This window comes from Limulus polyphemus, unplaced genomic scaffold (genome assembly GCF_000517525.1).
Source record: "Limulus polyphemus unplaced genomic scaffold, Limulus_polyphemus-2.1.2 Scaffold4068, whole genome shotgun sequence".
NCBI classification, from domain to species: domain Eukaryota; kingdom Metazoa; phylum Arthropoda; class Merostomata; order Xiphosura; family Limulidae; genus Limulus; species Limulus polyphemus.
The window spans coordinates 77,704-89,755 of NW_013669678.1; the positions used below are offsets into that span (position 1 = coordinate 77,704).

Consider the following 12,052-nt stretch of genomic DNA (forward strand, 5'->3'; position numbering starts at 1 on the left):
TAAAACAGGTGACCCCTTTAGGTGGCCTCAGGCTCCCTTTCGGGAAAATAATAAATAGACACCCTCAATAATAATAAAAAAAATCGACCAAAGAATAAGTGATATAAATAAAAGTATGTGTCGATAAGGACCACAGAATAGAAGTAACGATACCACGAACTAAAGCATCCAGAGAATTAACCCTATTTTCACGAGGTCTTATAATCGAACTATTGGAGAACGGTTGAAGTCAGCGAGAAATCGCCAAGTGTCTTGTAATACCGCTTTCCAGAGTGTTTGTTTGCTTTGGATTTCGCGCAAAACTACTGAAGGGCTGGCTATCTGCACTAACCGCCTAATTTAATCAATTCTTGGGCTACTCTTTTACCAACGAATAATGGGATCGAACTTAAAATAATAACCCCGCCCCCCTCACGGCTGAAAGGATGATCATGTTTGGTAACGGGAACTCGAACCCACAACCCGCAGATTGCGAGTCGAACGTCCTAATCACCAGGCCCTTTCCACAGTGAATATTGTTGTTCCTCTTATCTTGTGGAACAATAGTTTCTGAATGACCCATAATTAACAGACCGGACGCCTAGCATTGTGAGAAGAGGGAAAAATGGCCCACATAAAACAGGACATGCCCGACAATACCATGAAAACTGTCTACATAGCATGGGCTGCAGTGGCTAGATGGAAGTCACTCCGCGCTCCAGGCAATACGAACAGCAGTGGACATCACACTCACCTGCCGTTTTTCTTAAGATTCCATATTTGCACGAATACCCGACTGTGGGTGCACGTGGTTTGGCAACTATCCTCCCAAGTAGTTCTGTGAACAGTTGATAAGTTTCGTTTAAGTCACGACAAAATATGACGGTATTTCTGTCCTGGTGTGGAGTACCGTTTGGGCAGCTGATGATGACGTCACTACTGCTCGATGGATGGCAATTCTAAGGCATTCTACTGGTCGATACCAATGACCAGCTGACCAGACAAAGCTGTGTTTCATGCTCATTCAACCGAGCCACAAAACGATGATAAGGTCATTAACACTTTCCTGTGGCCAGGTTAATAAACGTATATGAAACCTATTAAGCACGTGTGGTCTATCCAAGTTATCCGCTAGGAATCCCAAAAGCCCAGATAAATATGATATATAACTATTTCTGCCTTGTGTATTGTACAATACAGATACAAAAACTACTAATGGTAATCCTGTACTCTTTGTTTCGTGTTTCTTTATTTATTAAAACGACATTCTTTCTGGAGTGGCTGCATATTTAACGATTAAAACGGTTGACAAGTCACAAAAACATTTTTATTTACAGAAGCTTCAAACGTTTCGGAATACACTTATTTCATCTTCAGCGAAACCTGGAAATATTATTATAAACATAAGTGTATTCCGAAACGTTCTGAGCTTCTGTAAATAGGTAAAAATGTTAACCAACCGTCTTCATCTTTATTGTTGAATCTCTAGTTACTTGGCCCGGATATGGCCAAGCGGTTAGGGCGCTTGACCCACAATCTAAGGGTCCGAGGTTCGAATCTCCGTCTCACCAAACATGCTTTATAATGTGACGGTCAATCACACTATTCGCTGGTGATGATTAGCTGCCTTCTCTCTAGTCTTTCACTGCTAAATTAGGGACGGCTATCACAGATATCCCTCGTGTAGCTTTGCGCAAAATTCTGTAACAAACTCAGTAAGTTTGTTTTAAGATATTCAAATTTAATGTAATTCTTTTTTTTCATTATTAAGAAATTAGACCGAATTATAATTAAGGCAGTGAATTCACTTGAACCATATACAACATGACACTGATCTTATAGCAGAAACAATATCTTTTCTGGATATAATATCTCAAACAACTATAACTATGTACGTGTGACTTTAAATTTAACAAAATTAACTTGTTTCAGTGCATTTAAAGAAAATTCTAGAAGCTGCGATTTATATTGTTATGTGTTGTGTCGCGAGTTGTGTTGTGAAGTTTTCTAGACCATTCAGATTTCAAACTTTAGGGTTAGAAACCCTCATGCTTACTGTTGAACCACCGAGGTGTATGTGTGTATGTGGGGGGGGGCAACATTTTCTCTAATTAGAAAAATGTCTACGCTTGCGCCCTCGTTGGCCTTGACAGATATGTCACAGCCACTTTTGTCGTGGCTGTAAAAAAATAAAAGCATCAAAATATTGAAATCATATTAAAAATTCATACTTACTAAGTTCACTCCAGTATACGATAAATATTTTAACTTCTAACTAATTTGATTAGTTCTACATGAAGTTAAAAATGTGAATACACGACGTAGGAATGGTGTACTAAACTGATTCGTCGTCTACGTTTCTTAGCAATTCTACGGAGGAAATACAGAAACGTATTGTTGTCATGGTAATGGTTAACTGAGAATTTAATTTACTGCCTAAAAACAACAAATTCACAACAAACCTGAAACTGACATTTTCTTTAAAAGAATCTTCCCAGCTGATTAGTGCTATGCTTAGAAAGTGTAGAAAGTTCACAACAACTAACCAACGAAATTCTTTAAAGAAACCACATATATATCATGATAAAATACTGTACAGAGTAATTTTCTTAATTCAATGTTGCCCCCTTCTCGTGACACAGAGAAATCGCTAGAAATCGGGTTTCGATACCTGTGGTGGGCCCAAAACAGATAGCCCCTTGTATAACTTTGTACTTAAGTACAAACAAACAAAATAATTAAATGTTTCTTTTCTTTCAGAATCTTGGTAAAGGGGTTCGTCGCTATCTTTGTGGTAAGTAATAATTGAATTATCATTTTTCTATCAAGTACATAACACACTGATTTACCATTAACAAAAACTTCTCAGAAAATGTTCTAATATTTTATTTGACAAAAAAACAGCAACAAAGTTTGTAAATTTTGTTTTCCGTAACAGCATAGGTTACTTGAATAGTATTACGATTTATGGCTAACTGAACAGACAGACACCTGTGAAAAAACCCACCATTAGACTAACGTCTTACCAGACAACAACTAAAATATGGCAATAATAACATTCATCTAACAGTTTGATTGACTTGGTAGCCGGTGGTTAAGGCACTCGACTAGCAAGCTAAGAGTCGCGGGCTCGAATCCCGTCGCCAAACATGTTCACACTTTCAGCGTGGGACCGTTATAATGTGACGGTCAATCCCACTATTCGTTGTTAAAGTGTAGTCCAAGAGTTGGCGAGGGATGGCGTTGAATAGCTAGTCTATCATCACTTCTAAATTAGGAATGGTTAACGCAGGTAGCCCTCGAACAGCTTTAAGCGAAATTCAACAAACAAAATTGATTGGCTTTTAATGAGATAAATGAATATCAACTATGATTTGTTTGCCATTTCAACAAGAATAGCTGTTATTTCTTATAAAACTCTATAGTAATTTTTCTTCTTTTTCGAAGAAATACTGAAGTTTTCAAATATAATTATTGCTATAACTCTGAACACCCCCTAGTGGCTCAGTAGCAAGTCCCAGACGTAAGACGCTAAAACTTGGGTTTCGATACCCGTGGTGGGCAGAGCACAGTTTGTTTGTTTGTAATTAAGCACAAAGTTACACAATGGGCTATCTATGCTCTGCCCACCACGGGTATCGAAACCCGGATTCTAGCGTCGTTAGTCCGCAGACATGCCGCTGTGCCACTGGGGGGCGGCAGAGCACAGATATCCCATTCTGTGGCTTTGTGCTTAACAACAACCAAAACAGTAACCGTGAAGAAAATAACGTTAGATTTGAGTCTGATGCTTACAGTGTACTATTTGTATTCTGGTTAAACGTGTTTGTTATATGTAGATTATTAAGTAATTTTATGTATTTGTGATTAGGGTTACATCTACAATACGAATGGTATTTGATTGTCATTTATTTTCCTTAGCGAACAAGGAACGCTACAAGTGTATGAAAGTAAAAGCACCAGCCGAGGTAAGTGACCGTATATTTATTGTATTAATTACTACAATGAGGGAGGTAACATTTATAGATTTATAGCTATAAATCGTTCATAGTTGTAATTGATAAATCCTTTGGGGCTGGTTACAATCTTTAACAGTTTAGTTTAGTATTACGCACACATTACACTTTTTAATTGGTAACGTGTTTTCTTCAGTGGACGTCGCCATATTTCTAATCTCATTGGTTCAATAACAGTTAAAGTAAGTTAAACCGTACAGATTATAAAAGTTTAGTATTACTTTAAAATGTTTTGAGTTAAGTCCATTATTCAAAGTTCGAGGTTTACTTTAATATATATTTATTATTGTTTGTTTATAATTAAGCACAAAGCTACACAATGGGCTATCTGTGCTCTGCCCACCACGGGTATCGAAACCCGGATTCTAGTTTTCTAATTCCTGTGCCACTGGGGGGCATTTATTATTGTGGCTTCATTTTGAGTTTGCAGGGTCTACTGAATGCCGGTTAACGCCTTAAATCACTACTATTCTTGAACGGTTCCATCGTATTTGGATTGTTACATTCATGTAATTCGGAATGTTTATATTATGTACCTACGCTTGCTTGTTTCAGAATTTACGCGCAGAGATACACAAGTCTATCTGCGGATAGCTACTCTTAATTTCAAACTTATAAAATAGAGGGAACGCTGTTAGTCAATAGTACTCATCGCTGACTCTTGCGCTACTGTTGTCTGATCGAATAACAGAAAATGACTGTCACTCGTATAGCGCACCTATAGCCCCAAAGTCGGAGCACGTTTTTGCGGCAACGTGAATGTTCGAGCCACGTTCGACTTTATACATACCTACGTCAATAAATCACGTAACATATTTCCCATGATTCATCAGCATCATTCGAAGAAATGTTCAAGGCAGTCGAAGAAGGACGTTCCTATCCATTGAGTCATTGTAGAGGTATTTTTTTATCCGGAAGGTTTTGTCTATAAACAACGGATTTGTTTTGGCTACTGTAACGATCTATATAAATAAACGTCAATATGTATGTGTATCTGTTCCTTATACGATTCCACATTCCTTGATCAATCAGCAACAGACGTGACACGGTTATACAGGATGATACGAGCAAGGTCATCAAGTGTGTAGGTGGGTGGTATTGGACCCCCCCCCCCACCCCATCTAATTTCAGGAAAACTACCAAATCAGCTCAACTTGACCCAATGATACAGGATATCATCAGGAAGATAAGATAATCAGGGGAGGTGGACCCCCATTTAATTTCATATTGATAAAATTCTTGAAAACAGTATGTGTTTCCTTTTAGTATTGGTACCATTATGTATTTTTATTGCACTTTTAATGTTTATTATATTAAGCAAATAAAATAGAAGCGCAATTTTCTATCCTTTGTTACAAAGTTTTTATTTCTCCCGTCTAATGGACGGGTACTCCAGTTAGTAAGTTATAAACCACATCGTGATTGTAAGGACTTGTTTTAGCTACTGTAACAATAACTTAAGTACTACGTCATGATTTTAAGGATTTGTTTCGGTTACAGTAATTATTTGAGTTATTTAAAGAACCGCTGCTCTTTCTGATTATTTAAAAATTTATAATTATAAGATACGTTTAGTAATTTGTATGAATATATAATGCCAGGAACAATCAAAAGAGGGCGCTTGCTTAAACTTACTTTTTTTTTAACACTGGCTATTTTAAAGTAATCTGCAAAGAGTTTCTTGTATTATAAGTATTTTTTGTAATAAAAAAGAAGCTGTTTTAAACATTACTCAATGTATTTTAATGATGTCGCAATCAAGATGTAATCTGTATTTGATATATATTAGTATGTAATTTTACTCTGTTGCATAGGTTCGTATTTGTCGCTTTACTTTAACGTATAATATATGATCAGAAAGTGATAAGTGTATCAATATTACTTGGGCAAAAACTTTTTGAAAGATTTCAGATTTCTACTGACTATTTTAATCTCAACACATACACAGGCACACAATCATAAATTACTGTTGAGAAATCTACAACTGTAAGGAACATAAATTTAATATTGGTAACAAAGCCACATTATTAAAGACTAAACAGGAAGACTTATTTTGTAGCTTCGTATTCTTTTTTTCTTCTAGCCATTTCTATGAATGTTTATTGTTGTTTAGCAGGAAATAAGTTTAATTTAACGCGGTCAATATGGTCTTAATGTCTTGAACTGCTCCAAAAGTTTAGGATACAATTTTAGTCATATATTAAAAAAGTGTTTTAGCTAGGTGGTATTAGTGAGTCTATTGGTCAGTTACTGAATAATCAGTCCATGATTTACTTAGTTCGTTCCACTCTGATTTTTCAAAGCCCGTTCCCTTGGCTGTGGTTTCGCTAGATAGTAGATAGGTACATTTAGATCAATGCTTTGAACATTGAGTTTGTGTTTCGGCGAGGAAATAGTTACGAAGTTAAACAAGTGAAATTTTTTGTTGAAATGGAGTTTATTTGTGAAGTCATTCAGCCCTACCGGTGAACGTTGGTTATTCTAAACTTGAAATGAAAAAAAATAAAACGTTTTTGTTGTGTTTAAGTGGACTGTACTTTTCATTATTCTTTTTATAAATTAATTTAAAAGAACCCCACTAAGAATAGAAACCATTACAACAATACTTAATGTAACGAACCTCACTAAGAATAGAAACCATTACAACAATACTTAATGCAACGAATCCTCACTAAGAATAGAAACCATTACAACAATACTTAATGCAACGAACCTCACTAAGAATAGAAACCATTACAACAATACTTAATGCAACGAACCTCACTAAGAATAGAAACCATTACAACAATACTTATGCAACGAACCTCACTAAGAATAGAAACCATTGCAACAATACTTTATGCAACGAACCTCACTAAGAATAGAAACCATTACAACAATACTTCATACAACGAATCTCACTAAGAATAGAAACCATTACAACAATACTTCATGCAACGAATCTCACTAAGAATAGAAACCATTACAACAATACTTTATGCAACGAACTTCACTAAGAATAGAAACCATCACAACAATACTTTAATGCAACGAACCTCACTAAGAATAGAAACCATTACAACAATACTTAATGCAACGAACCTCACTAAGAATGGAAACCATTACAACAACACTTAATGTAACGAACAGAGAACTAAATCTCGTCCGATTAAGATTTATATTTGAGCAGTTTAGTACTGCCCGCTATTGACTTCTTCATTGATTTCTGTGTGTAATAAAATCATATTTACAAATCAGCTCAAACGCACAGTTATTTCTGATGTAGTTTGACAGCTGAGATTAAGTGATTAAATAAAGTATGAAGATGACACAGCTGTATAAGATAACTGGGGAAGTATTTCACATCTTCAGAAAGTTCACTAATATTTCGTCCTTCTAAAATTGCTCCTAAACTCTGCTTTAGAAACTTCCTTCTGGTGTGACAGTCGAACTCTGTTGGATAACACGGCCATCGAAGCCTGGTAATTGTTAAGGCTCTCAATTAGAATATTATTAAATGCTTTATTAAGATGAAGCAAGGTGGATAGTTTGTTGTTCATTACGCAATTAATCTTCTAACTTATTTTGAACGCTGTATGGTATGCCTCCCATGGTATAATTACATCGTAATCTTATGGTTTCTCAATTAGACGATACTGTTGAAGCGGCTTGATAAATTCTATAATTTGATGAAGTAGACGTATAGCGGGAGTAGTCTGTGAAGGTTCTTCTGCAACTGGATGTGGAAAACAGTAGTGTTAACAGGGGGAGACGAAATTATTTGTCCTATTTCATATTGCATAGTTAATGGTGTTTGAGATTAGAATTCTTGAACGGATGTAGAGGGCAGTAGTTTTCCTTTGATATTTCCATTTACTAATTCAGTTTCTAGATTTTTTTTCCTGCTATTGATATCCTTCAATACATTTCCTACCGCTTCTTTAGTTTAATTATTTTTCTGTATTTTTTCAAACGCCCCTCCCTCAGTGGCACAGCAAAGAAAGCCATTTGTGTATCTTTGTGTTTAACTACAAACAAACATTTTTTTTCAAACTTGTTCTTTTAATCCTTCTGTATTTCATTAATATTATTGTTATAATCCTTCTGTATTTCATTAATATTGTTGTTATAATCCTTCTGTATTTCATTAATATTGTTGTTATAATCCTTCTGTATTTCATCAATATTGTTGTTATGATCCTTCTGTATTTCATCAATATTATTTTTATAGTCCTTCAGTACTTTCTTAATATTGTTGTTATGATCCTTCTGTATTTTATTAATATTGTTGTTATAAACCTTTTGTATTTCATCAATATTGTCGTTATAATCTTTCTGTATTTCATTAATATTGTTGTTATAATCCTTCTGTATTTCATTAATATTGTTGTTATAATCCTTCTGTATTTCATTAATATTGTTGTTATAATCCTTCTGTATTTCATTAATATTGTTGTTATAATCCCTTCTGTATTTCATTAATATTGTTGTTATAATCCTTCTGTATTTCATTAATATTGTTGTTATAATCCTTCTGCACATTTCCTATAACTTATTCTACTTCAATCTGTATATTTTATGACTTTTGAAATTCATTATTTACATTTTTCTCTTGTTCTCTATCAAATTGATCTGGATTTGTAATTCTTATGTAAATCTTATATCTCATTCTTGTAATTCCCTTCTTAAATTTCACTATCTTTCTTCTTGATCTTCTTTTAATTTTCTGCCTCTTTCTTTTTGATTTTCTTTTTATTGTTTCCTCATTTCAAGAAAATTCTCAGTCTCATTTTCAGCACGTGTCTCATCTTCAAATAGAGGCTTTATTTTGTTTTATTTTTATCAAAAATAATCTCACTCGTGACATCGTGTTGTAAGGGTTTTTATTTTTGGTTAGGTTTTTTATTCGATAAAAGAAAAGAATGCAAAAACCACTACATTTCTCCTACCGCTTCATATTGTTAATTGTTTTTAGGATCTGATAATGATGGACAACTGTCAGAAGAAAGCTTTTCCTGGTGTCGCCCCGGAGCAGTTTCTCAGCACCGTGTGTAATAACAACGACCCAGGGGTAGTCGACTCAGCTGAGAAGGTCAGTAAGCTCTTATGTTATGTGTCTTTTGTTTGTTTCGTTTTTTTAGAGCAAAGCCACATTGGGCTATCTGCTGTGTTCACCACGGGGAATTAAACCCCGGATTTTAGCGTTGTAAAACTTACCGCTGCCCCACCTGGGAACAGTTGTGTGCCTTGTGAATCATTTACACACACACACACACAGAAACTAATTCCCGCAAAATGTATTCCACTTTTACATCATTCGGAATAATATTTTGTAAAATAAACTATATCCAAAATATAACAGTTATATACATGTAGGAAATAACGCTAAGAGAAGATTTTTCTGTGATGATGTAGAAAGCTTGTATAACTTCTCATGGTAGAGATAATGTTATATAAGGTATGAGAAACATATTCTAGTTTCACCAAGGATCAAAGATTTATTATATTAGAACGTGACTAAAGCGGGTGCACACTTGCTGTTAATATGGTATGAAATACATAAGTAGATATGGAACTTAGGGTGCACATTAGTTGTTAATATGGTATGAAATACACAAGTAGATATGGAACTTATGGTGGAACATGGAGCATTAATTCATACTACTTTAAAAAATAATATCCAGAGGACATGTATTGTGTCGTTTTATGTTCTTAACTCTAAAAAAATATTTTTTCTTTTCTACACTAGATGGCTAATTACGAGTAAGACTGAATGAAGTGTAAAGCTCAAACCATTTAATTTATGTATAAACTTAATATTCCACCATAAGTTCCATATCCACTTGTGTATTTCATACCATATTAACGATAAGTGTGCACCCTGTTCCACCATAAGTTCCATATCTACTTGTGTATTTCATACCATATTAACGGCAAGTGTGCACCCTGTTCCACCATAAGTTCCATATCTACTTGTGTATTTCATACCATATTAACGGCAAGTGTGCACCCTGTTCCACCATAAGTCCGGTATCTACTTGTGTATTTCATACCATATTCACGACAAGTGCACCGGGGTACCACACTGGTTTGCAGACTTGTCTTGCAGAATGATGTTGAGTAGATTAGGATTTACTGGAATTAGTATGAGATAAAACTAAGTCTCTACTGTACCGTATAATGCAATACTCGTTCAAAAGTTCCTCCTATGTATTTACCGATAGTTATTGGTTTCAGTTTCCTTTTTTAATATTTCATATGTTATTTTAAACAACAGTTTCACTGTTCTGTCATTTTATGTGTGTGTGTGTGTGTTTGGATTGCTCAAATAATTCGTAAATAGTGCCATGAAATATTTTAAAACTAAAAACTGTAACTCACACAACACATGACCAATTTATGGTATTTAACTTTCCAACTTTAAATCCCCCCAAGTGGCACAACGGTATTTCTGCGGACTTACAACGCTAGAAACCGGGTTTCGATACCCGTGGTGGGCAGAGCACAGATAGCCCATGGTGCAGACAAACCTTAGGAAATATCTTGTTTTTACATATTAAATTTGAATTATGAAATTACTTGTTAAATAGTTAATTGAAAATCTTGTCTAGTAAAATAAAAACGTTTTTCTCACTTGATTTTCATTTACTCTGGAGAACTTGCAAACTAAGCTTTTAATAGAAACGCATATGAGTTATGGAAAATTAACAATGAAATTAATTTAGATTATTTTGTTGTTCATGACAAAAATGAATGATTATATTTGATGTATTCATATCTTCTTCAGTAAACGTTTTTAATCGTATGAATTATTTTGAACAGTTTGGACTATGCATGATAAAAAATACAGTCACAGACAACCAGGGAATGTACCCTCCTACATACATTAAGGTAGGTTCTCTTTACTTCTGAACTTCATTAGGCTTAGTTCCATTGCACGTTCAAGTTGTTTTGTTTTTATGACAGTGGAAGATACTTTCAGTTTGTTAATGGATTTGTTCTATATGTAAATGTAACATTGATTACTTTTACGGTGATGCCTCAGTGTGGTTTCTATTAGTTTTTTTACTTAAATTGTCACAGTTATCAGTACCAAAATTATCTGTACCAACATTATTAGCACCAACATTATTAGTACCAAAATTATCTGTACCAATATTATATCTACCAACATTATCAATACCAACATGTGCGTGTGATATTACATCACAGTGAAAGTTATTGACATTTAAGTTATATAACTCTTTATTTGCCCATTACGGATTTTCGTGTGAGATCTGGTGTTGAGCGAAAGACTAAAAAAACGGCGTGATTGAAATATTTAGCATATTGTGTGTGTGTTGTAATATCATGCACATATTAATACTACAGTGTCATACCCCGTCAACATAAGACATCCTAGAGCAATCTAAGACTAGTCACAGTTATTAGACTAGAATATATTTTATAAAGTTTAACACTATATTCTTCAGTTTGGACAGAGGCTACTATCCAAATGATTTATCACAGGATCTCTACCTCAACCAGAAGCGATGTAGTATATTTTGGGTGGCAGGGCAAGGAACAAGAAATTTCTTGAAAGTTTTGTATACACCATTGGAAAGTCCACAGTCTGCTGTATCTAAATATGTAATCCATGTAATGGTAGCTTATTTCAATCGAGAGTTATGAGCAGTCAAAGAGACACGTGATTTCAGAATGGCCACACTATCTTACCAGTAGCGATCAAACACATGAATTGGTTAACTCTCATTTTTGATTCTCAAATCAAATTATGTGACCTTCTTTCATTGTCTGTTTGAGATTGGAGATCTTGTTCTTGAGCTACTAATCTGGCAGAAGGCTGCAGCTACTACTATCACTACTGTTCTTGTCAGCACTAAACCTATTTATGAGTGCCGCCATAGCATCTTTCTGCTTGACAGATGGATTTGCCTGAAGAGGGGCTGTTAAAACATCCATCGTGATTGCATCCAAAGCGGCTACACAGGCTGCAAGTCGAACATCTCGGAACCTTGAAAGTAATTGAGGTAATAATGGTAATTGATAATAACAAGTTAAAGAGTAGCAAAGTTCCA

At 34.8% G+C, this 12,052-nt stretch overlaps 1 protein-coding gene across 1 annotated transcript in view; it reads left to right on the forward strand.

The window, feature by feature from the left end:
• The window catches only part of LOC106470534, a gene marked incomplete at its 3' end in the record, with an annotated part of 60,530 nt that overhangs the window by 30,614 nt on the left and 17,864 nt on the right, over nucleotides 1–12,052 (forward strand). Inside the window, exons 8-11 of the mRNA XM_013931093.2 lie at nucleotides 2,740–2,773; nucleotides 3,901–3,947; nucleotides 8,950–9,066; nucleotides 10,797–10,865. Of these exons, the coding sequence (XP_013786547.1) occupies nucleotides 2,740–2,773; nucleotides 3,901–3,947; nucleotides 8,950–9,066; nucleotides 10,797–10,865 (267 nt within the window). The remainder of the gene's footprint in view (nucleotides 1–2,739; nucleotides 2,774–3,900; nucleotides 3,948–8,949; nucleotides 9,067–10,796; nucleotides 10,866–12,052) is intronic.